Here is a 26183-nt window from a genome sequence, read left to right as displayed (position 1 = left end):
GGCGTTTCGGTTGTTTTTTGAGAACAGAAGCTTATTACAGAGCATTGACATAGTCTGTGAAGAATCTTTCTTTGGTTTCCATCATTCGAATAAATTCTTCTGAAAGAAAAATTGATCGTTAACATTAATATAGTATCTAAATAAAATTATGAAAGAACATAGAGTTATGGAACATTAATAGTTCTTGGGCATTATTGTGATTGAGTGAAAAAAAGAGAAAAATTTGAAAAAATCATCAAAACTTGTTTTAGGTAGATACCCATAAGCTTATTGGAACCAATGACCGACAGAAAGGACTCCAGAGGAAACGAAATAAAGGGCCTCGTTCATTTTTGCCTGAACGAGAGTAGCTCGCATTTTCGAGACAAGCTCAAAATGAGGTGGGAGGATTTCTCTCTTTTGTAAGATTCAAAATGGTTATACATTGAAAAGGCTTGTCTGCATGTGTGCGTATCCGTGAGGGGGGCAGGTGCTGGTATACTGGAGGTACTTTTACCATCGTCACAACTTCTTTGTTTTGTTCAGCCGTTATTCTGAGTAGAAAATTTTGGATTCTCTGGAAGATTTTTCAACCGCATGCAGGACGTCTCAGTTGCTGTAGGCGACGAGGTAGACGGTCGACAAACCAAAGCACGAATTTTTTTTTCTTCCTTATTTTATTTTCTAAATCATTGTACAAACAGTATTTTTCCAAGACACGAGTACATAGATACGTATTCAAAAAAATATATGTATACAGCTCATTGAATACCCATCTTGTCAAAAGTGAAAGACAATTTTTGAGTTATATATGCTGCTACAATTATTTTGACATCCATTAAACAAATTACTTTTAGGCACAATAGCAATGTTATATAATATGTCAAAAGTCGACTTTTCGACGGAAATTTTTTTTTTTTTTTTTAAAAGATCACGTATCACAATTGGAAATACATTCTATATGAAAAATTACCTCAATTACGAATCGACTAGCCATCATTACTTTACACATGAATCAATACACAGCGTTTGCGTACACAATCTTTTTTTCTGAACACTTGAAATGGCTCTAACACTCGAAATTGCAACGAAAGTTCGCAACTTTGTAGACTCACGAGTATGCAATATGTATAAATCAAGGTACCCATTAGCTCCCCTAAATTATTTCTTTGTAGTTTAAAACTAAGATATTTACATCAAAAATTCCGGAAGTTGAAAAAATATGTGATTATACCTACTCCGTTGCAAGTTAAACTTTCTTTTTCGAGCGACAAAAAACTATACTTAGAAATATAAACAAAATAAGGAAAAACATTTATTTTTTTATTTTTGCTTAATAAAATTCCTAATATTTCTCTAGTCGTGCCAAGTAATGTAGTCTTTAAAGTGTTGGAGGAAGTACACAATCAAAATTTGTATAAAATTAAGGTAGGGTTTGCATGGGGGGCGTAGCTTGGTGCGAATTTTGAGGTAAGAATTTTAGTTTTAAACTACAAACACGCAATCTAAAGGTAAAAGATGGAAATTCAATTTGGAAAATTATAGATGACCCATTTGTATATACATATTGCATCACAGGTAATGCAAAAAATACGAAATGACAAAAAAGAACGCTGCGTGAATTGAGATCATTTTTAAAAGAGTTTCAAAAATATTGTTTCGTCAAAAGGACGAAGTACAAAATGACAATATGAAATTCATTTTGAAATTGTACATATTTATATACGTAAATGCACTTTCCCTTAAGATAAATGCTTATCAAATAAATGCATACTGATTATCTATCGCGCAATAATATCGCGGGTTTTCGATACATTCTGGCTTAAACTTCTGCTTGTTCCCACAAACATCATAAGTATTAGAAAAGTAGAAAGGCATTTCTTCGTATGTTTTTGATGAAACATAGCACTGGTTACATGACACTATTTTTTAATTTCTAAAATTCGAATCGATCTTGGTAAATTGACTCTGTCAAAAGTTTCTTTTTTTGTTCAAATTTTGTTCAACGTTGTATGAATCATAATCATTGAGTGTACTACTTCAAAAAACTAAAAGTATTCTTAAATTACTTTTCATGAGCTTGTTTTCTCTTACTGCTAAAAAAAATTGTCTATGCAAATAAATCTTAAAAATATTTTGACAAGATTGCTTAAATATTTTACATTGTTTCTAGATAACAGTGTCAAGATTAATAATTTTGTGCGGATTCAAAAAAAAGTTTATAAAATATCACAGAGATATCCATAAAACATTTATGCAACCTTGTCACAATATTGGAATGAGAGTAAGATCGAAAGTCATGAAACCGTGTGGTCGACAATATATTCACCAAGACAGCGACAGCGGCTGCATTGACTTTTCTTGTTTATCTCCTCGCTCAGATTATTTCTGTTGGAATAAAAAAAAAAAAAAAAAATTGATCGGCTTAGAAGGCGCCGTTCTTTACGGGCGAGAATTTTAAGATACGAGTGAGCATCGAGGTGATGCAGGGTATCTGTTTCTGTTGATGCATAGTGACATTGTCCGGGGTGTTGGACTCAAAATCGATAGCTACTCGCTGACAGACGAACGTGAGAAGAGTCAGAATGTCGTATCGGGTACCGTTCTCTTTGAGCTCAAGGCAAAGCGCTTGCATGAACCAGGAGCCCCGGGTCGTGTTTCTCCAGGAGTAAAAGCCCGGCACCGTGGAGTAAGCTATTAGAAAATCTGCGTGGGTAGGAATGCGGAAGGTCACCGTGGGCGACAGGCCGTCGGTCTCCGTGCGCTCTTTGAGCGTGATACCGCCGTCAAGCCTGTCGCCCTGGCAGGCCTGGATGAAGAAAAGTTTAGGCTTGCCGGCGAGCGTGGGGCATCTGTCGGACGTAAAGTATGACCAGATCGAGTCAGCCTTGTAGGGGCTGTCATGGGCGTACAGCAAGCCCAGCTCACCATGACTGAGCACCGCTACTATGAGGCAGTCATGTTGGGAGTGATCCATCTCGGATACTGAAAAATAATAACGATCAATAAAGTAACATGCTCCATTAGAGTTTATTTCATAGTTTTTAAATTAAAGTATATATTAGCAATCTAACAAAAAAACTACCTTTTTCGAGATATTTATGTATGTCCTTGTGGGTGTAGTTGTGAAAATCGTTGACTTCGAAGCCGAGCGACTTAAGGGTATTCGTGAGATTCTCGCAGTCGATGTTTGTGCCACAACGCGGCTTCAGGTGGCTGACGTTGAAAAACTCGTGGTTGAATATGATGGCCAGGCCCCGCTTTCCATGATTCATGTTGTAGTGAGTGGCGTAGCGCTCGGTCGGGGCTGATCGGATTTGGTTAACCAGAGCAGCGCTGCTTCTGTAAATAGACATGAATGTCGTGTTTGTTAGTACCAGGGACAAGTTCTAGCTGATTGCGTTCTTTCTTTTCTTTTATTTATTCATTATATTTTTCTTAAAAAGAGGTAGATTCTTGTTGGATAAAAAGCTGTTTTTTGGTCGAATAGTGGTGAATGTGTTGCATCATAGTGTACGAAATGCTCGATTCACTCTTTTTTTTGCATCTATCGGATAAAAAAAAATACGCACAGAAAAGAAACAAAAATTCGTTTTCGTCTCATTGCAAAAACAAAAAAAAAAAAAAAAACAAGTCTGCACAAAGACTTCATGAGTTTCAATGAAAAAAAGAGAACAAAAAATACTTATTCACACTAAGGTACAAAAGTGCTGGGTAAAAGTTGTAAAGTATACCTGCTGCAGCCAAATGCGTCAGCGACGTCGGAGTCACCCATTGTCGTCGTCGTCGTCGTCGTCGTCGTCGTCGTAGTCGTATCACTGCAATTATCAACGCTCGTTTTCGCTTCGCTCATAATAAATGCAGAGCCTTCGACTCGAGAAACAAACAAGAACTCCTGGGCCAGATAAACGTAATAAAAAAATCACTTGCCCAACTAATACGGGCTTTATTCTTCACTTGGCTTATTATTTATCATCGATGTACCCACCAGTGTATATATATTTCTAGCAATACACAAGGAACAACACCGTTACGGACAATGAACTTCCCCAGATGTATGATAGACGCGAGTAAACACAAGGGGGGTGCTGCTCCAATACTAAACTTTTGGAGCAGGTTTGCTCTCTTGAAGCGATTATGGAGCTCCAAGATGCGTGGTTTTTGCGGGAAAAATCTGTACCTGGCAGAGTACGCTAAATATCGACTTGAGTACTGTAACTGTTAATGTATAATGTATACAAGCAGTGGTTCATATATATAAGTATTTGCGCCGTGTTATTATTGCTGTAAATAAAAAAATGAGTGCAGCGTAAATCGGAAACTGCGTTTTGCGAAATATATGTGTATCTATGCACGTACTGATCCGAATCTACACAAGCGCCACACAGTGCCACTTTTTACAACTACTGTTTGGTTGTTGGTAAGATAGAATACTATGATAGCAACTTATGATATCAGCTGTTTTATCAATTTGTTGACTTGCTGACCTGACGGTAACGTAGAGCGAAAATTTGAATTAACTTGCTGGTGACGATTGCGGAAAACACCCCAAGCGGCGTTACCACCACGACCTACGTAACTTTACAGCCTCTGATTTTATCATTCTGGTCAAGAGAGCACGGTGTAAGATGTACGTGAAGTTATGTGTAGTAATTAGTGTAATTACTACTAAGTAATGCCATATGGTCGATTTTATTAAACCATATGAATGTCTATATTTTTGGAGGTAGACTTTTGGGTAAGAAATAGATTTTAAACTTGCCGCAAACAGCACATACCACGTCAAATTTTTATTATCTATTTACAAGATTAGTTGCGGCTGGTTTGTAACTGATTAAATGGCTCTAGTATAGGAAGTAATAATTATTTGGATCAGCGCCATCTAGCGGTCTTTATTTTTTGGCCAAAAGTGGCTCCTAAAATTCTCAATCAGAGCATTCAGGATTAGAGCCATTTAGTCAATTATAAACCAGCCGCAACTCATGATGAAGCTATAGAATGAAAAAATAACAATACATGTGTTTTAGACGGCAAGTTAAAAATCTATTTTCTACCAAAAAATTGACCTCCTATGTGTTTATACTTTTAAAGATAAATTTTCAAGCATAAGATAAATTGTTAACTTGCCGCCAAAAACACATGTATTGTTATTTTTTCATTTTATAGCTTCGTCATGAGTTGCGGCTGGTTTATAATTGACTAAATGGCTCAAATCCTGAATGCTCTGATTGAGAATTTTAGGAGCCACTTTTGGCCAAAAAATAAAGACCGCTAGATGGCGCTGATCCAAAATAATTATTGCTACTTACAGTAAAGTCACTTTATTAGTTATAAACCAGCCTCGACAAATCTTATAGATAGATAATAAAAAGTTAACATTTTTTGTGCTACTTGCGGCAAGTTTACAATTTATCTTTTGCCTCAAAATCGACCTCCAAAACCATGAATATTCTACTTCTCTTATATGGCTCATAAAATCGACAATATTTACAAAATTTTAATACTCTTGACCTTTTACCATTAACTCATGTAAGCACAAATTAATCAGTCCATTAAAGAGACAACCGAAGAAAAAAGGTCTTAAAAAGAGGCAGTCACACGAAAAGTATCATAAGAATGGAGCATTGGATCTCACTTGATCAGAGAAGGTTGGGTTCTTTGTTTACTTATAACACTTAAAATTTACATCTCTGTAATAAATGTATTTTTCAATTAGTGAGATCCGATGCTCCATTCCTAGGAGACTCTAATTCGTGTGACTGCCTCTTTTTAAGACCTTTTTTCTCCAGTTGTCTCTTTTCGACTGAATAATTTGTGTATATTTGAGCGTGATTTACGATTTCTTTTGCTATGTTCATATTATATAAGTTAACTGTTCATTGGAAATCTAAAGTTGAAGGGCTATTCTTTCATGAGTTAATGGTAAAAGGTCAAGAGTATTAAAATTTTGTAAATATTGTCGATTTTATGAGCCATATAAGAGAAGTAGAATATTCATGGTTTTGGAGGTCGATTTTGAGGCAAAAGATAAATTGTAAACTTGCCGCAAGTAGCACAAAAAATGTTAACTTTTTATTATCTATCTATAAGATTTGTCGAGGCTGGTTTATAACTAATAAAGTGACTTTACTGTAAGTAGCAATAATTATTTTGGATCAGCGCCATCTAGCGGTCTTTATTTTTTGGCCAAAAGTGGCTCCTAAAATTCTCAATCAGAGCATTCAGGATTTGAGCCATTTAGTCAATTATAAACCAGCCGCAACTCATGACGAAGCTATAAAATGAAAAAATAACAATACATGTGTTTTTGGCGGCAAGTTAACAATTTATCTTATGCTTGAAAATTTATCTTTAAAAGTATAAACACATAGGAGGTCAATTTTTTGGTAGAAAATAGATTTTTAACTTGCCGTCTAAAACACATGTATTGTTATTTTTTCATTCTATAGCTTCATCATGAGTTGCGGCTGGTTTATAATTGACTAAATGGCTCTAATCCTGAATGCTCTGATTGAGAATTTTAGGAGCCACTTTTGGCCAAAAAATAAAGACCGCTAGATGGCGCTGATCTAAATAATTATTACTTCCTATACTAGAGCCATTTAATCAGTTACAAACCAGCCGCAACTAATCTTGTAAATAGATAATAAAAATTTGACGTGGTATGTGCTGTTTGCGGCAAGTTTAAAATCTATTTCTTACCCAAAAGTCTACCTCCAAAAATATAGATATTCATATGGTTTAATAAAATCGACCATATGGCATTACTTAGTAGTAATTACACTAATTACTACACATAACTTCACGTACATTTTACACCGTGCTCTCTTGACCAGAATGATAAAATCAGAGGCTGTAAAGTTACGTAGGTCGTGGTGGTAACGCCGCTTGGGGTGTTTTCCGCAATCGTCACCAGCAAGTTAATTCAAATTTTCGCTCTATTATCTGTAGCCATAATAATAGCTACTTATACTTATATATCACGCAATTGTCATGCGAAATTGCGAATGATGCGAAGCAGAAGAAAAATATAAGTAGAGAGAAAGAAGTCTCTATACGTCGGTTGTCGTTTAATGTGATGGCGCATCTTGAACTCTTTGCTTACCAATGTAATCCAGTATATTTTTACTTTGCTCTTGAATTTTTTACCGCAATATAGCGATGTGTTAGTTGCTTGCAAAGAGCTTAATATTTAAAATATTTCATTGAAAAGGACGCTTTCTCGGTTGAGCAACTCAAAGGACCCTGTCATGTGGAAGTGTCACAAATGCGGCAAGCCCGTTTATTTTGGTACGTCAATTCAATTAGTATACATTATTTATTTTTTTTTTTTATTTATTATATGCAATATATGCAGCGAGTTGACCAATTGCACATTTATATTGTATGTATAACAAACGGGTTTTTTAGCCTGAACTTGTAGTATTCATGGTTTGATTATGATATGGTGATGTTTGATTTTTATTGGGATACCTTATTTGAGAAGAAGTTTTCTAAAAGCTTGAAACAAGTATTCGTGTTATTAGAAATGAAATTTAGTTGGTACTTTTGATGTTTCTCTATCAGCGGAGCGAAAACAATCGCTGGGCTATGACTGGCATCCAGAATGTCTGAGATGTGAAGAGTGTGGTAAACGTCTGAATCCTGGGCAGCATGCAGAGGTTAGCTTTTTGTATTAGAAACTTGAGTGGTGATGCTATTTTGTAATACTTGAGTAACTATTTTGGTTCTCATATAATATGTTGTTTTATGCCTTATCTAGCACAAGGGGGTTCCATACTGTCATGTGCCATGTTATGGGGCACTTTTTGGTCCTCAGCTTTTTGGACATGGTACAAGAGTTGAATCTCATACCAGTTTTGGTAAAAAGGAATCTCGTTCTTCATTGCCAAGGTCAGTTATTGTCATGTTTTTACCTTGTTTATTTTGTATATAAACTTTTAAAAACATTAAATGATAACTTTTCTTGTAGATCCCACTTAGAATCGAAACTGAAGGTTTTTAACCAGTATTACGAAGGCAAAAGTGGTGGTATCAGAAGTAGAGAGGTTTGTTTAAAATTTGGAAAGATATCAGTCAACGAGCGATTCAAAAAATTTTGTATGCTCTTCTTTTTATTAGGTCAATGGCAGACTAATTTTGGAAGGAGCTTTAAGAATACATTGGGGCGTGCGTGGAATTATACATTTGAAGGAAGATGATGACCAGAGAACTGTTGTCACAGCTAGACATAGAAACTCTTGCAGAAGAAGTTATATTGATAAAGTAGAATATGAAGAATTAAAGGATGAGGAATGTAAAAGTCTTCCTGATTGTCAATTAGATAATGAAATTAATTCAGTCCCACCGTCACCTGATCACATAAAAAGCCTTACACTGCCAATGAAACTTGACGTAAAAAATATAGAGTGGGATGAAGAGGATGAAATGGGACGAAAAGTTGAGGACAGCGAGAAACAGTATCAAACTTTGCCTAAAAATTTTCTATCAGACAGTTTACATTCCATAACCGATACCGCGACGACGTCAACTAATCATTCAACTACGGTCACTTCTGAACCAAACAGCCCTGATACAGATACCAGCAACAGTATAATTAAAGATAGCAGCGTCAGTAGTACACCAACTCATAGTATAAGCAGCTCTTCGACTACCGACACGCCGACTTATAAAGATGATTCAAACAAAAATGGTGCTTTACGCAGAGTAGAGTATTTTGACAGTTTAGATAAAAGTACTACAGCAAGTAGTCAGTCAATTAGTGATGAAGATAGTTGGGTTGAGAAAGGCTTGAATCGTTCTATGTCCGGGCCTGATTGTCTGCAGAGGCATAGAACTGATAGTGACACAGATTCTGTAAATTCATTGCATTTCCGTGATGATGACATGACAATGTCAACTGACAGTGGCTTAGAGGTAATTATAATAATCTAGCTTTTTTTTCATGGTTACACAATAATCTAAATTTACAAAGTAATTTATAAATAAAATATTTGTTGTTTACCATTTAAATCTATCTTTACTTTTGCGACGTTAAAAAAAAATTTCTTACATTTTTTATACAGTTGGACGGTGTAGTTCTCCGTCGAAAGCAAGGCTCAACAGCAATCAAACGACGGCCAGGAGCAAGACGTCAATCCCGCAATCGTCTTAGAAGACGATGCTCGATCAATGGACATTTTTACAATCGCGAGACTAGTTTTTTTACTCCACCTCATGGTTCGCAAATGTCAGTCTGGGTGACAAGTCTCGTAAGTACTCAAGAGGTGATAAATCTCATGCTTGACAAGTACAAAGTTGATGCCAAGTCCGACAATTTTGCACTCTTCGTTGTTCGAGATAATGGAGGTGAGTTCCTTAACTCAATTAAATTACCATTTATTTTTATTCCATTTTTTTACTACGAAGCAATTATTTCCATAATCAAGGATTCATCCACCAAAAACGTTCCAAATAATATTTATTTGACCTTACCTTAGAATTTAAGTACCCAAAGTTTATTTAGCCCATCCACTTGTTTAGTACCAAATATAATATATCATAACTAAAGGTCGAAAAATCACCCATCAATATTCTCCCATGTAACCTTAATCTGCCCAAAACGAAAAGAAGTAAACTAAATATAAGTCACCATTACAATAAAATATTTATTATTGCATATGTTCACGCACGCATGATTAGTAATTAAAGATTAAGCATTATTAGTAATTAAAGATTAGAAAAGATATTTTAGTACTGCTATATTAAAATATCGTTTCGTGCAACAAATAGAGCAGCGTAAATTAAGGGATGACGAGTATCCCTTGGAAGTACGAGTGGTTCTCGGTCCACACGAGAACATTGCTCGGCTATTCTTGGTTGACAAATTCACGACTCCAGAAATCAGTTCTGACGTCGCTCAATTTCTCAATTTATCTTTGGCCGAGTGTCAAAACATTTTGCAGCGTTATCATTACGAGGAGGAGCGTCAAATGCTCATGCTGAAAGAAAAGTAAGCCGCTTTGGTAAAAGAAAAATATGTTTTTCAATAAAACAGAGAAATGCTGATTTTAATAATCTTGCAGATATAAGGAGATGCGTCGCAGAATAAAGCAACGCATGGAAGAGCTGAAAGTCCGTTTATGAAATTATAACTTTTAATGAAAATTATCTTTTTTTTTGTAATTAACTGTACGTAAAATGTTCGACGTATAATAATTAACAATTATTTTTCTTAAACTGATTTAGTGTCTCATCATGTATTTATATCATTCTGCGTGACTCCACTTAACTTGAAGTATACACAAGTTTTCATGGAGTTGTAAAGATTTTATTTTTTTGTAGTCAATTTTTAATAGTAATCTGTATTTAATGCTTTTAGTGGTAACATACTACTGCCGCATTCTGCGCACGTAAGACTTGATAATTTAAGCTAAGACTGACAAAAATTATTAATCCTTATTTTCGATCTGATTCACATTGATATACCACCATTTTTTCTGAAATATTAGAAATTCACAAGATGTTTAATTTTTAAGACGAATTTTTTAATCGATACTTATTTTCCACATTTTACTTTACAAGTTTTTCAAACCTACATTAACTTCCATTTTATTGGTGCTACTAAATAAAATAAATTCTCACAACTATTGAAAATTTAGTTTTAATCGTGAGATTGTTAGTTATCAGACACTCTAATGTTGACATTTAACAAACTAGTTCAATGTTTTATCATCATTATTGAAAACTGTTATCAAAATCATCATAAAAAATATATTTTAATAATCATTTCGAGGATATCAACAAAATAAAAAGTCATACCTACAGGCGCAACTATAAAAGCTGCGTTGCAGAGGCTAAGGGCTGGTGCAGACAAATGTAAAAAATATCACTCGTCTTAAGAAATGTGCAACGTTTTTTTAAAATTTATCCATTGTGTAATTAAACTAACCAGTGTCATTATTATTGAATTAAAAATTTACAATTAAAAGTAAATAATTGTCAGTCTTAAAAACTTACGCAGTGAACGTTTTGATAATTTCCTACCATGACAAAAACCAATAATGTTGGCGAGTTTCAGATTTTATAACTGAAACAAAAATGCGATTTTTAGCGAGAAAAAAATTAAAGAGAAATATTGTGTAAATTTTAATGTTGTATGAAGAAAAATGTATACCTGTGAAAATTAATAAAGTAACAATAAAATTTTTCAAAGCTTGATTTTTATCACCCTCCTTCTTTTTAAATCTTTCCGTATCTATACTTTTCCTCCCAAAAAATTTATTGAGCTACACTGTAAAATCACAACAATTTTCAATAAAAATTTTAATTTCTTACAATTTAACGGTTAGTTTAAGAATAAGGTTGAAATAACGAGACAACATACAGATTGGACAGAATGTATTTATTAATTTATTTTTCAAGGGGTAAATAGAGTAAAGATCAATGAAATGTTATGAGGAGTACGAGTAGTTGCTAGGAACGAGTATGCATACTCACAACACCGAGGAGCTCAGCTGCTCAACTTTTTTTATTTTATTAGTATTTTTTTCGTTTCTTGGCCTTTATCATTAGGTTTTTATTGTTATTTTTTTTATTTATTTTTTTTTTTTAATTTACGACACTGATATACGATAAACAGTACAAGACGATTAACAACAATCGCTGAAGCGTCGTTATTAACTGCGTTCTTTTCTTCATCTTTTTTTTTTTTTTATTTCTTTCTTAATTTTTTCATTTATTCACTATCAAGCATTGGCTTTGCTGCGCGACTGAGAGTTGAAACATCGACGTAAGCTGAAGTCAAATTCGGAAAGACATTTTATCCTCAACTTACGCACCACGAGGGAATAGTACTTTTTTTTCTCCAAAAGTTAGCTTTAGTTTAAGGGGATTACTACAGGATTAACGGCACGATTTTATATACGTATATAGAGAAGTGTATACTTAAGGAATCGAAGAATAGTGTTAAAATTTTTTATTTTTCATTAGTCATAATATACACGCAGTATTAGTCCAAAACACTTATTGTTCGTCGAGCCGATGATTGACTTCAGATTCGGTCGCATATAAGATGATTAGATAAGAACACCTAGTCAAGAGCTTTCAGTGGCTTTATTTTTGAATAATTTTAAACGTACATCATATTTTTCACTTATATTCACTAAAAACTTTTTTTTTTGTTTTTTGTTTTTTTTTACAAACAAAAAAATTGCGCAACATAACAAAGCATCATGTTTTTGTCGAATGATCGCACAGAGGATTATTACATTAGTAACTTTTTATTGGCTCGGTTTGCGATTTGACGAATTAATCTTATTATAAAGGCATGTTTCACAAGTAAAACCAAAAGCCTGTGTTATTCAAATACTTATTTACTCATTCCCGCAAAAAAAGCACCAAGCTTGCGTTTTGTTATAATATATTTTATACATTTTTTTTTCTTCCCAAAACACTAGTAAACACGTTCCATTATGTTTTGGTCCGCGTTAAAATTTTATCGCGAATTTTTTCTCCACACGTCGATTATTGCTATTATTTTGTATATTACATGTTTAGTAGAAACTCAAAAACTCTTTTTATGATGTTTTTTTTTTCATACGTTAAAAAACTTAATATTTCATATAAGAATAACAACAATAATAATAATAATAATAGTAAAAATAATAATACAACAACAAGAACGATGACGACTTTTAACAAAAAAAGTCACGGATCATCACTACCTTCGCGACAGTTTTGCCACGTTGATCTATCATTGCTTCGATTTTTCTCTATCCTTCCGTTCGCGTAAAACTCATTGGCTGCCGGGTAAATGTATACAATAAGAAGAAAAAAAAAAATGCGTAAGAAGGGAGGCTGTCGCGAGCTCGCAGTTTATCACAATCTTCGCACGGCACGTGCGCCTTACAAAAAATACGGTACTCGCTCGCCGCGGTCTCACTTCAAACGTCACATTCCCACTTTTTCCTTTCTTTCTTTCTTTATCTCCATTTCTAAAACAAGTATCGCTGTATCTCTTACATTACATTGTTTGGCTACTATTGAATTTTTTTCACATTTTTCTTGTTTCGATTAACTAATCGTCACTGAAATCTAAAAGACTGCGTGGCTAACTTAAATGGGTTTTCTATAAAGTGGACTCTTAAAAATTAGTTTATAAAAACGATATCTACATAATCACAATACAATCACATTGTTTTTCATATCAAAGCCTTATTCTTACACTTAAACATTTTTTGTTTTTTCATCCTCTCGTCTATCCTAATCAAGGCAAGTATAAAAATTATTGGACAATCTAATTGTAACGTTAATAATTTTATCAAAAATTACCTTACGCAATAGTAATCAAAAAATTTCATCAATAGAGTTATAGAAAACCCATTTTCGCTTAAAAAAGTACGCAAACCATAGTAAGTCGCTCAACTCGTACCTTACGAAAACGGAAAAAAACGCAATTGAGAGTGCATCGAGTGAACAACGCAGCGCGTTGAAAACATTTACATAGCGCTTTGTAAAACCAATAACCTTTGTAACATTAAAAAAAAAGAAATCTCACCGTGTACGCAAGCGTTTTTTTTCTACATCATTCGTTGTTTTACATTAGAAACCTTTTGTTATTTCGTTGTTTATACATTCGATAAGGTTCGCTTGCTCACACTAGCATTACACTTTTTAAAAATTCGACAAATTGACTGACGAATGCATGAGGCATGAATTGACTAACTTCTCTGGTTTTTTTTTTTTTTTCTCTTTCACCACTTTTATAATACGCGCTAAAGATTCGCCTTCGCTCGAGACTCGTCTAAGCGTGTCTGTCTGACCACATCAGAAGTTGTTCACTTGGACGAGTCTCGCTGTAGCTTTTAATCGCATTATCACTAATAATAATCGTTGGTACCACTTATATCTCCTAAATTCATTATTCTTGAATTTCCCGGACGTTACTTTACTTTTACATCGTGCCTCGATTAATCGAACGCCTCGCAATTCGCTTTAGTCGTTAATTACTAATCATTGTTATAATATATATTTAAAATTACTATTTATTATTTCTTCGATGAACGAGTTCGATTAAAACCGACATTTTTTTTCCTCTCTATTATTTTCATCAATACTTTCTTCCATGGCGAGTACAGCTTTTATAGGCTTGTCGACTTGCCGCTTTTGTATCCGCTACTCCGCGAATTATTTACGTTGTTGCGTGTCCTAATATTCCGATCGCCGCTTTATCCCCTAAATCCATTTTCTGTACTTTTAAGTTTTTTCTTTGTTTTTCTATTCCATTTGGCGAAAGGCATGAAGGGAGGAGAGAGTACTAAAATTTTAATTAATTTTTGTCTAAAATTCGATGTACTCGTCCTCAACAATATCATAACAATCGTACATGAATTAGAAAAATAACTCCATTATTGTAGACAACAATTGATTATACAATATTTATATGCATTTATTTATAGTTTTATGTACTTAATGTACCGGCAATATAATATAGCGTGTTAGGTCTATCATACGTAAAACTACTTAAAATCTTTGCCTATTTAAGCCGTTTGACACCGGACACTTATCTTATTTTTAACACTTATCACTTCATTATATAAATTTACTTTTATGTATATAATATAGATGTCTTAGAAATTAGGCTGATTGTATATCAAAAAAGATGCCCGCATCGTTAAATCACATCGGATGGATCGCCTTTTTTGGGGTTTTTACTTAAAACCTAAAAATTATTGTTTCGTTTTACGTATCTTCATTCACCACTTATTATTCATAATAGGCTTAAACATGTACATTAAGTTAGTTCGCTTGTCATTGAAGATTTCATAACATTTAATATGTAACACTTGATGGCAAGAGGGCATTTTTACTATGTGTAAATAAAACGAATAATACGGTAAAAAAAAATTTTTTCTTACCTATTGTTGTAAAATTGTTAAAAAGACCTAAATTGATAAAATTTGTTGATGAACTTTGTCACGTAAAGAGTAAAAACTTTGAGACGCCGTATTTTCTACAATTAATTTTTAGGTTTCAAAATACACATCATTATTAAAAAGAGGACGTCAAGTATTTATTCGGTATCCGGTGTCAAATGGCTTTTTCACAACGTCGTTGGACATATCCCACACTTCTCTTGATACTATGAACATCAATATGCAATCAAGTGGTACATATGATTTTCTTACCGCACTTTTTAAACATCTACCGAGACCATATACCTCTGTCCGTCGTGATAATACACAATATTATATACTTCTTCGCCATGGTAATAATTATCACCACTTTCAACAGATATACAATTTATGTAGATACATACGATTGGTATGTACGTATAAAATTGCATATCTGCATTTATGTAATATTTTAAATATATTTTTATTCTTTTGACAGTATTTCATGTCGGTTTACCTACTTGAACATTTATTAAATAAATTAAAACTTATGCTCTTAAATTATATAACTATATTCACGAATTTGTACGACAGACATCAACATCCATTTATGTATGTATGTGTGTATGTATATATATTAAATATTAATTTTATTTAATTTTTATTATTATATTTTTAATATAATAATATATTACAGTTGGATTGCTCATTGTCAATTCATCAATTATCACATTTAGTACAATTTGAAAAATATTTCTAACATCCACGTCGTTAGGAATGCAGCACGCAAGAGACACGTACATAATTATGTACAGTAGTCAGACGCGAAAATAAAAAGTAGTTGATAGATTCGTAAGAATTCTACGTTGAGCAAAAAGTTAAGGCGGAAATGGCTTTTCTGGGACTATTTTTATTTTTCTTTTTTCGTTCTTAAATTTTTTCCGTTCCGTAAGTACTTACGTGTGTTTTATCTTTCTATGTTGTCCTCTTTGTTCCGCGACACTCGCATGCTGCAATCTGTGACTTGTAACATTTAGTTTGTGTATACATATAATATGTACATATATATTGTGTATTTACATAAAATTTTTTTTTTTTATTCAATCCACAGATAAACGACAATAATACGACCACTGAACATTATTTTATTTTATTTATATGTGTATGTGTTTACTTTTCATCTTTTTTAATGAAGATCGCAATATCCTTCCCTCATATACTTGCACATTTATTTTTCTCTCGTAGCAGAGTGATTGCAAAATCTCTCACCATGTCTTTATTACTGTTTTTTTTCCAGTACATACGAATTTCTTACTTATGTTTAGAATTTAATTATTTATGGATAATATTCCCTTCCCAAACGAAACATGGACGATTGTGTATTATAGTTATCTGTTGCATTGGAAATGGACGAAGAATAAGAGTTTTGTAGTTTACATTTACTTTTCTCAAAACACGCGTCGGTTCTTTACCCTCTTTTTTCATTATTAGGCAAGTGACATTTACTGCTGTCGTATTTGCCACTAAAAATATTATCATGGAGTATTTGCACTTTGGTTTCTTTTCTCTTTTATCTATTTTTGGTCATATTACGAATCTTTGAATGTATTTAATTGTCTTTTTTATTTTTATCATTGTCTTTTTTTATATTTCCATTTAGCATATAAAATACATCTAGATTTATATTTATATTTACTGCGTTCAGTGGTTGAAACTTTTGCTGGTTTATCAAAAAATTGAGAGAAGTAATATTGACTGTAAAACGTTTTATAAAATATAATTATCCTTATTGAACTGCTTTACTTTAAAATCTTCACTCCGCTCGAATAGAATTATTCGACATCTAAAGAAGGATTGACAAATGTTTGGCTGTAAGTGGTTTAGTTTATTTAAAGACTTTCAGTTAGTAAGAATCAATGATGTTTGTATGTATTATCAATAATTCTCTTTGTTGTTATAATTTTTTATCATCGGAAAAAATTACAATTTTTTTTTAAAAGTATTCAGTAACATACCGGTACAGCATATCGCATTTTGCAACCGCGCTGCGCGACTTTCTTTTTTTACATTTATTCATACTTTAACATAGACACGGAAGGAATTCTACTGAAATTTCACAATTAAATTTTCACATTTTGCGTAAGTTGGAGAAGGGTAAGGGATCTCGTTTTTATGCTAAAGTTTCGAAGATAGTATTGGACATTGAAAAAACACCAAGACATTTTTTGTTATTAGAGGAGAGACATAAATGTAGGAGAGAAAGTAGAAGAGTGTACGTGTATAATGTATAGAAACTCGAAGACGTTTATCCACTTTTTTACTATTTTCATTTTCCTTCATGCCTAAATCTGATTAAGTTCTAAAATTTACTATTCAAGTAGTCGCGCTCCGTATACGGACGGAATGGCCGACGGACATTAAGAATCGAGTGACCTCTGTTTCGTTATATTGCACGTTTTTCATCTATTAATTTTTTTTCCTTTTGACTGACTACAAATTTCTTTACTTTTATGTATTCATTTTTTTTTTTGTTTCTGGATAAACTTTGCATAATTAGTGTGCGTAATTTAAAAACTAAGACACAAACTTATTGATGTGATATCATTATCAGAAAATTTGTACTTGTTGGCACAATATTCTCGTTAAAAGTTATTACGATCGCAGCAGCTAGTTATAGCTTCCATTTCGATGATATTACAGTTATTATTGTTTTTTTTTTGTGTATTTATTTTTTTAATAAAAAATTTTAAGACGATGGAATTAAAATGTTGCAATAGTAAAATTACTCTTCGAGAACAAGAAGTGCCAGCTTAGTAGCTTAAAAACGAAGCCCTTAGAAAGTCACAAAATATCACATATGATAATATGGAGAGATTAAAATTAATTTACTATGATTTCATTAACCCCTTGAGAGCCGCTATGCGCATGTATAAAGTAATTAATTGTATAGACGATATTGACTGTATTTAAATCAATTTTATACTATAATCATAATTTTTAATAATTTATGGAATAATATACTTCTAATAAATAGAAATCTGCTTTACAATGTTCTATTTCAAGGAGTGAAAGTGAAATTTTAAAAAACGTAGTATAAATGTTTATTAGTTCATTTAAATATGAAAAAAAAATCTTGAATGAAGCAACATGAAAAAATATTGTCAAATTCATAGCTATTCTCCAAATCAATCGAAACCATCTATTCTCGATTTTTGGACGGACATCAAAGAGTTAGTGAATTAGAACCGAGTTCCTTTTCGTATCGTGACAGTATAATAACAGTAGTAAAAATATTTTATTTCATTACCGACATAATACACATTATTTCTTAAGACTCGGCTCATTCCGCGTCTCTGTTTGTTCACATTAATAAATTTTACCTTATTACAGCGTTTTCCAGTTGAGATTAATTTTTTTCTAGATTTGAAAAAGTTATGAACCCGTTATTCATCTGGTTATTATCTTAAAATGTACACCCATATAATTTGAAGGCTTTTTTTATAACATATCCTCGGAACATCAATAAAACCAGTTAAAAACATTGTATATAATACAGACATACGTACTCGTCTTTCTATGTTATCTATTCAACTGAACACACTGTAATTATAGATCTGATGTACTTGCTTGACTGTGTTAAAATTCATCCCCATCAGTATCTAGTACTGGTACACCCAATACCCTACTCTACATAAATTTTTAAATTACAATTGTGTATAGATAACATATACGATTACAGTATAATCATCGATACTTTTTTTTTCTTAACGGTTTATATCACATCTGATCGTTCAGTCAATATAGGAAGACCTTCGCCTCACCTACGCGTGCGACTTTTCATCTCCTTTATTTTTTTATTTTTACTTTTTTAGGCATGTTTTTTACCTAGCACCCGCTTGTTTAAAAGTTTTTATATTTTCGCGATTTATGACTGTCTATTAGAATTTTAAGTTTAAAAATTTTTCTTATTTCTTAGCTGCCAAAAAATCAAAGTAACTGTATATTGCAATTGTTGTATGTTATGATAATTGAATTACTTTAGAAAAAAATTACATTCTCAATTAAAGAAACAGAAATTCAAAAATAAATACCTGAACCGTTAGTAATATAACTTATGAACAAAAAAATTGTAACAATGGCAATATTTTTTTAGTTGTGTGTAAAAATATTTACTTTAAATTTGACCCGAATTTTTTGTTTTTATATTAAAATGTACTTGATCATTAACTACTACATCTAAACAATGAGAATTTTTTAAATTCACATTAATATTATTTTCGTAAAAATTTCAAATCGCCACTAAATACCAATATAGTACACTTATTATGCATAAATTCTTATTGTAGTACAAATATAGGAACATTCATTAAATATATCTTTATTCATAATACAATATTATCGTCATGTAGAATTTTTTATCATTCTATAATAATATATGCTCATTATTTTCATATTCTGGTTTTTGGTGTTGTATTTTATATTAGTTTTAGACGTGACCAAAATGCCCTGTTGTTCCGTGACGTTTAACTGAATTTTTATACATGTTTTAATATTTATATCATTTTATATTATACTTAACTAAAGTAGCACTTGTGGTTCAAATTTCAAAAATTAGGTTTTAAAATTATTATCTTTTTTTTTCGATGTTTTTCTATTTCTGAACGCAGGCTCTTATCTCACGGGTAGAAGCAAAAAATTCGTCGGAATATTAATAGAAAATCGAATGAATGTATGGTTGTCATTTATTACATAATACATTGTTTGTTCTACCGGTCGTCACGGAAATAATCATAATCTTATACATCAAGTGGTAATCGAAGTGAGAGCACGAACTTTAAAATTTCAAGTGCACTAGGCAAACCGATTTTTTTTAAAACAAAAAAAAATTTCTTTACAATTACGTTGCTAAATTTTATGTGCGGTTTCGTAAATGTAATATTGTTATCACATGTCAATTTATCGTTGTAAACAATCAACCTATTGAAAATAAAGAATCAAAACCTAAATCAAGATTCGAAAACCCAAAAGAATTGCTGGGTGCTAATTTTTTTTTTTTTCAACTACCAAAATATGCACAAATCATGGCAACTGTTTTAAAATTTCGTGCATATTTTTTGTTCTTCGACCTTGTTATCACTATCAGTATGTTTATCGGACCCATCACGTTCAGCTACTTGCCGGTTAGGTTTCCAAGGTGGAGGGACGATTTTTCGATTATTTTTATTTCTACCTACATTCCCCGCATTTTGAGATCAGATCTCTAAAACTTCTTTGGCATACTATGTGTCTCCTGTTCTACACTAAGTTTCATAACATTCGTAACAAGAAATAAAAAATAAATAAACAACAAAGTTCCAAAAAATTTCAATCTTTATAATACCTTCTCCTTCAATTAAATACCGGCGCAATCGCTTTGGCGAGGTTATCTAAATAATATTTATCATCAACTATTGCAAATAAACTTCACATTGCACATGTACGCTAGGCTCCTCGTTTTATCTTCCTCCATTCTTTTTTCAATCGTCATACTATTGTACAACCACGTCACGTTAAATCTGAAAAGTGCATCCCGTGTGCAATGCCCAATAAAAATACATTTCTATCAATTTCTTTCCGTATTTCGATTCATCGTATTACGTGGCAGCCAGTTTTTCCTCGTTCCCCACGGGACTTGAAGGGATTCACGCGTTAGCCAAACGTTACATCGTTAGCGCAAAGTACGCGCTTACAAGACGCGGTTCGCTCGCTTATCGGGTCTGAGGGCGGCTATATATTCTATACTTTCCAACGTAACGAAGCTACCTCGTGCCTGCTTTCGACGGGAGCGCGTTTGTGCGGCGCAACTTGCGGGCTTTCCAGCGTTACAAGCGCCTCTGACACTTTGTTCGCCCTCGCGCGTTATTGAAACCACAACTTCGTGTGCAGCGCCCCTGGTAAGTATATATACTTATTGCTTTGATGAAGTGCGCCTAATTATATTTCGACATAGGTTCATTATATTACACGTTGCAAATATTAATAGCAGGCATGCAACTGACGTAAATCCGATGCTGACTATGATGTTGTGAATAAAAAAATTGTATTAATCGGCTGGTCATGTTGGGCATGAATTTTGTGCCCGTTTCGCTCCAAGCCAAGATAAAGTGAGAACAACAAAAGGGTTGCGAGATTAGTAGGGAAGTTCGCGGCAAAGTTTAAGGCTTACGAGTCCAAGTTTCCTCCCCTGCGCATAATATGTACTTTCGCTTCTTCTTGGCGCGGGTAGCAGAACGTGGCAAGTTGCACCGCATTTCGTGTCCCCGTCGTCGTCTATCCTACTTCTTCCTTCGCGCATTAAGCAGTGAGTGACTTGTATTATACGTGCAAAACTTGGTTGCAAGGGGAATAACAGTGTGTAAGTACTATACGTTAACACGAGGTAATGTTGCTGCAACGCACGCGCGTTTTAGAACAGGTGTTGGTTGGTATGCTTCAAGAGGCCTGGCTCTCTTACGTGCTGTGCGTTGTCTCGCGCGATAGGACTAATCGCGTGTTTAGCGGATCTTATGGTTGGTATGGTTGGACGTAGAAACGAAATCAAAAGTTTGCTGGAGGACAAGTATGTTGAAATTTTGACTTTTTTTTTTTCTTTTCTCGTGTGCACAAGTGATTACGTGGGCGTTCACTTTTGTTTAATATTTGTCGTTTCGTTGGCACTGATTAAAAGTGTTGGGCTTTACTTTGCTACTCAAAAGTGTTTTTGGCCATTTTTGGAAGTTCTCTTTTTTTGGCTAGATCAATATTGTGCGTTAACGAAGTCAACATTGAAATGTAAACAGCTTGCTTTGCAATAAATCGTTAATACACTCTTGAAAAACATTGGCACATGTATTATCACATTCAACTTATCTTTTAATTCTTATACGTTGTATGTACAATGTCACACTTGCTGATGAACTAAAATGAAACAAAAAAGAAAAATTTTAGTTTATAGATAACAATTATACGATTGTAATGTATCGTGTGACGGAAACGTGTGTACCTAATCACAGCAATTAGACCAAAGCTAGAAAGCACTGCCCAATCGTACTTAAAACTCAAACGCTCGTCACCCTAACAATATTTTATTTCGTTTCAATCAGGTTGAAAGGACATTTTTTTGGTTTAGAGGAAATTGTAGGTAGGTGTTTTAACATTTTGAATAATCATTTTTACTCTGATGCTTCACAATTAGGCCATTGCTACGCTCTTTGGTTATATGTTCACTAGCATCGAGTAACATTATTGTTGACTTTGGCTCGGTTTTATCTTCGTTAGGTACTATATTCATTCTCACACAATCTTTTTCACTCCACGACTCGGACTCCTATTTTCGTCACAAACATGTTTATTGCAGGATTCAAGTGATTTATCTCACTCTTTATGGTTGATGTTTGAAAATTTTTACCATCTACGTTTCCAATATACCATTAATTGTCGTCCGAGTGGATGAGTTCGGTAATACTCTTATCGATCTTGAATATCGTTACGCGCACCTCGAGGAAATTGTTCGTAGGCCGAGAAAAGTCCCGGTGCGCGAGTCCATTCGTCTCGAATCCAACAAAAAAGCATTAGCGCTCAAAGACGAGGAGAAAAGTGAATAATAAAAAGAAAAATAATGTTTGGTAATCACATGGCTGAGGCTCCACAAAATCCATCACGGAGATTGGTCGTCGATCGACTTGGAGCGCTGTTGTTTTCAGCGCTGGTGTATGTGGGTGGTGAGGTGCTTGGAAAGGTAATCGGCCCGGGCGAAGCATTTGCCGCACATTTCGCAGTGATAGGGTCGCTCGCCCGTGTGTATTCTCAGGTGCCGAGTTAGGTCGCTCTTGCCGCCAAACGCCCGTGAACAGAACAAGCAAACGAACGGCCGTTCCCCCGTGTGCTTGCGCACGTGCAACTTGAGGTTCTCCTTCGAACGGACGCACTTGCCACAGAACGGGCACGCAAAACGCCGCTCCCGTCTGTCCGCGTCGTGGTGATTGTGGTGACTGTTGTTGTTGCTGGGGGTCCGCGCTCGGCCGACAGTCAGGTTCAGGCTCGTGTTGATGTCCACGCTCGCGGTGTTAGCCGTCGTCGTTGCGTCCACCTCGATCGTCTCGTCATTTTCGGCGTCGCTGCCACCGCTGATGGGCGCCTGAGCCGTTTGCGCCGCCGAAGCTACCGATGTATGAGCACCACCTGTGTAGTCCTGCTGGTGGGGCGGGGTTGCGGTCTCGCCGGGGCTCTCCTGGACGCTCGCGGTCTCGGAGCCCGCGGTGGTTCCCTCGCGGCTTTCGGGCCTCGTCGGCGTGTCGGCTCGATCGGCACGCGGTTCTCGGTGGTCCCCCTCCGAGTCCATCTGGATGGGACTGGCGTCGCCCGCGCTGCTCGTCTCCAGTTGGACGGATGGCTCGCCGGTGCTCGACACCTGGTCGCTGCGTTCGTTCGGGAGCTGTGACTCGCTTGATGGCGGTCGCTGCAGGCGCTCGAGCGCATGGTTCAGCCGGTGTTTCTTGAATGACTTGAGGTACCTGCTCAGTCGAGATGATAATATTGGCGTAAGAGACTGTTGGTACGTGGGGTAAAAAAACACACACACACACACACGGCCAGTGGTGCCTCACCTGAACTGCATGCCGCAGACCTCGCAGGTGAAGAGCTTGTCCGCGGGCAGCCGCGCGCGGTGGTTCTGCTCGCGGTGCTTGACGTAGGCCGAGCGGTAGCGGTAGCGCTGGCCGCACTGCTCGCAGGTGAAGGGCTTGTCGTCCCCGGGCAGGCCGGCGTGCTGCAGCAAGGCGTGGCGCTCGAGTAGCCAGGCGGATGGAAAGCTCGCGAGACAGACGCCGCAGCGGCGAGCCAGGCCGGCGAGGCCAGCGGCGAAACCTGCTGAGGTTAGCAAGGCAGCGGAGCCACCCTCGCCACTGGCGGCGGCCGCCCAACTGGCCGATTCGAGGCTCAGAGCCAATGAGACCTGCGAACAGACATGGGGTGCGTTGATGCTCTGCGTAGGGTTATCGTTTGGGTTTGGGTGAGTACCTTTCTTGAGTTGGTATCGGTTGATCTTGGTACGTACCTTACGTGAACAACTCGACTGGTTTGCAAACGTGTTTTTTTTGAGATTTTTTTTTTAACGTTTGATTTCACTTTTCCACTTGTCAATCGGAAATTTATCTTATCGATGAAATACTTTTTCAATTGTGACGAGTTTTTCGAGTCAATAAAAACAACAATCTAACTTGAAAAATGTATTTCATCGGTAAGGTGAATGTCTTTTTGCAAAAATGATTAATTTAACATGCACTTCATTAACAAATTCGAGAAAAATGTTTGGCTCTGTTTTAATTTGGACCTAGTCTGGTTCAAATTTGACTAATAAGAATTGTGCCAGACTTAAAAAAGAAAAAAAAAAAAACGTTTATGTTTTGTTGTTTCAAGTCTGGCAGTGGTGTCACTCAGTCTTTATAAGCTTCGTGCTTTACACGCTTAGCAGGGCAATGAATATCAAGTTTGCACAGCAAAAAAACTAGTTTTCCAAAAATTTAGGCATACGTAATTTAATTAGAAACTTTGAAATTTTTATAAGAGGATCTATGTTGTTATTACTAAACTTTGATACTTGCCGTAATTTTTTATTGTATATCATTTGATTATATGAATATTGATTGTCTTGATAAAATGCTAAACAGAGCTATTTTTGACCCATTTAGTTATAAGCTTGAAAATAAAAAAAAATTGGAATTTTCAAATATAATTAATTTTACAAAATAATAAGCTGGAAATGATAAATCAAAAAATTATTCTTTTTCAGCTTACTTTAATGGATATGGCTGCTTCATTGCAACGTTCTTTACGGATAGAGTACATTTTAAAGTTTTAAAACAATAAAATCGGAGATACCATGTTAAAAAAAAAAGCATGCATAAAATTTCAAAAATGTTAATCCACATAGCTACTACACATCAAGAAGATAAAAGTATGAAGAAAGTCAGGATTTAGGAATAAAACAGATGGTAGGGAGGGCGTAAGCAAAGTACACATGAAGACGTAACGTTAACACAAACAGTTTGCAGTTTTTTTTATTTCACAAATTGTTGAATTTACAACTATGATATGCATTCATTCATCTAAGAACCGAAAGAAACTCGTCCCTCTTTTTTTAAATTTATTCATTTATTTTTATCCCGCATGATGACAAAAATGAGGTAACAGTGCCCAACGAGTCGTGTGTGCTGCGCACAATATATATATATACTACGGGATCCAGCGCACACGAGTGTCGTGCACCGACGATGCGCGATCTCATTGTTATTTTAATGCTGCGCGTCCGTTATCTTAGAAAAACAATTCTTCATTTATTATTTTATTTTATTATTTTTTTTTATATATAAAGCATGGCGCGCGGTTGTATTATTCTTTATCTTGTGGTTTAAAAAAATAAAAAGGCCATCGCGATCGTCGGGCGCGCGACTCGACCTTGTGACCCCGAAAACGTATTTGCAGCTGCCTATTACAATTTTTTTTGTCTACGATTCATGCTATGTATATTTTTCTTTCGCAGTTAGCATTTACTACATTTTTTTCTTCCTCGTCAGCGACGATTTTACCATCGAGCGCATATACAAGACAACGTGGTTTTTTTTTTTTTTTACAACGTGGTTTAAATGACAATTTGTATTTGCTTATTCTTTACCTGCAGGTAAACATGTCTTGCATATTCGCTTTCCTTGTTTTTTTATCTTATTATTAATATTTTTTTTTTTTTTTTTTTTTTTTTTTTTACTTTCACCCCTGTTTTCTCATAAAATTTGTTGTTTCTGGTGCTAAAAATGTACAATTCAAAAATCCCCTACGAGTCGATGAGTTAAGTTTTTTCTGCTTACCTTTATTATATCGACGCATCATATCCTAATCCCGCTTTTATTTCGCATTAACTTGTTTTATGTACTGTATATTTATATTATAATATATATACTCGAACGTACAGCAGTCGGATAACTAAACTTACAGCAGTCGAGCAACTAAACGAGAGATCTTGTTTTTTTTTCATTTGTTTGTCTGTTTGTTAGTTTACGTGTGTTCTGTTCATTCGTATGTTTCAATTTTTTATTCTTTGAACAAAGTTTTTCGTCGCCTGTCCTTGTGCAGGCGCCCTTTTATCTTTTCATACTCGCACGAGTGGTCCTGAATTGAAAAAAAAAAGAGAAATGTAAAGGACGCGAACGATTAAAATAAAAATGTGTAGGTATACGTTTCTCGTTAATCGAAGCTCGCTTTTTGTTACACTGCAGGTCTGTATGTTTTACAAATCAGATCGGCGTGAAAACGTGAAAA

The 26183-nt window shown here is 34.7% G+C and overlaps 3 protein-coding genes across 3 annotated transcripts in view; 1 reads left to right on the top strand and 2 right to left on the bottom strand.

Moving 5' to 3' along the window:
• Window positions 1–657: 657 nt before the first annotated feature.
• Window positions 658–4239, bottom strand: LOC106639615 (caspase-1). Its single transcript, XM_014353312.2, has 3 exons — window positions 3714–4239; window positions 3065–3321; window positions 658–2964 (listed from the first exon to the last, which is right to left on the bottom strand). The coding sequence occupies exons 1-3, from the start codon at window positions 3830–3832 to the stop codon at window positions 2405–2407; spliced, it is 936 nt and encodes a 311-aa protein (XP_014208798.2). The 5' UTR covers window positions 3833–4239; the 3' UTR covers window positions 658–2404.
• Window positions 4240–7049: 2810 nt separating this feature from the next.
• On the top strand, window positions 7050–11149 carry Rassf (Ras association family member). Its single transcript, XM_014353346.2, has 8 exons — window positions 7050–7269; window positions 7546–7640; window positions 7742–7872; window positions 7952–8027; window positions 8101–8895; window positions 9045–9327; window positions 9751–9970; window positions 10044–11149. The coding sequence occupies exons 1-8, from the start codon at window positions 7230–7232 to the stop codon at window positions 10102–10104; spliced, it is 1701 nt and encodes a 566-aa protein (XP_014208832.2). The 5' UTR covers window positions 7050–7229; the 3' UTR covers window positions 10105–11149.
• Window positions 11150–20297: 9148 nt separating this feature from the next.
• mamo (zinc finger protein 628-like) overlaps window positions 20298–26183 on the bottom strand; it is a 58322-nt gene continuing 52436 nt past the window's right edge. The window contains exons 5-6 of the mRNA XM_089596787.1: window positions 23477–23823; window positions 20298–23383 (exon numbers count right to left, since the gene is read on the bottom strand). Coding sequence (XP_089452913.1) covers window positions 22570–23383; window positions 23477–23823 — 1161 coding nt within the window. The 3' untranslated portion in view covers window positions 20298–22569. The remainder of the gene's footprint in view (window positions 23384–23476; window positions 23824–26183) is intronic.

Source organism: Copidosoma floridanum, unplaced genomic scaffold (genome assembly GCF_036245765.1).
Source record: "Copidosoma floridanum isolate Cflo_tuat_1 unplaced genomic scaffold, Cflo_Japanese_pri ptg000030l, whole genome shotgun sequence".
NCBI lineage: Eukaryota > Metazoa > Arthropoda > Insecta > Hymenoptera > Encyrtidae > Copidosoma > Copidosoma floridanum.
This window is presented reverse-complemented; position numbering and strand designations above follow the sequence as displayed.

What these genes read in the sequence shown, in the direction of transcription:
- LOC106639615 (XM_014353312.2), bottom strand. Translation starts at nt 3,832, where the DNA reads ATGAGCGAAGCGAAAACGAGCGTTGATAATTGCAGTGATACGACTACG. An exon ending in GACGCATTTGGCTGCAGCAG is followed by an intron (nt 3,322 to 3,713) that starts GTATACTTTACA and finishes GTCTATTTACAG; the next exon opens with AAGCAGCGCTGCTCTGGTTA. An exon ending in ACATAAATATCTCGAAAAAG is followed by an intron (nt 2,965 to 3,064) that starts GTAGTTTTTTTG and finishes ATTATTTTTCAG; the next exon opens with TATCCGAGATGGATCACTCC.
- Rassf (XM_014353346.2), top strand. Translation starts at nt 7,230, where the DNA reads ATGTGGAAGTGTCACAAATGCGGCAAGCCCGTTTATTTTG. An exon ending in CGGCAAGCCCGTTTATTTTG is followed by an intron (nt 7,270 to 7,545) that starts GTACGTCAATTC and finishes TTTCTCTATCAG; the next exon opens with CGGAGCGAAAACAATCGCTG. An exon ending in TCTCGTTCTTCATTGCCAAG is followed by an intron (nt 7,873 to 7,951) that starts GTCAGTTATTGT and finishes CTTTTCTTGTAG; the next exon opens with ATCCCACTTAGAATCGAAAC.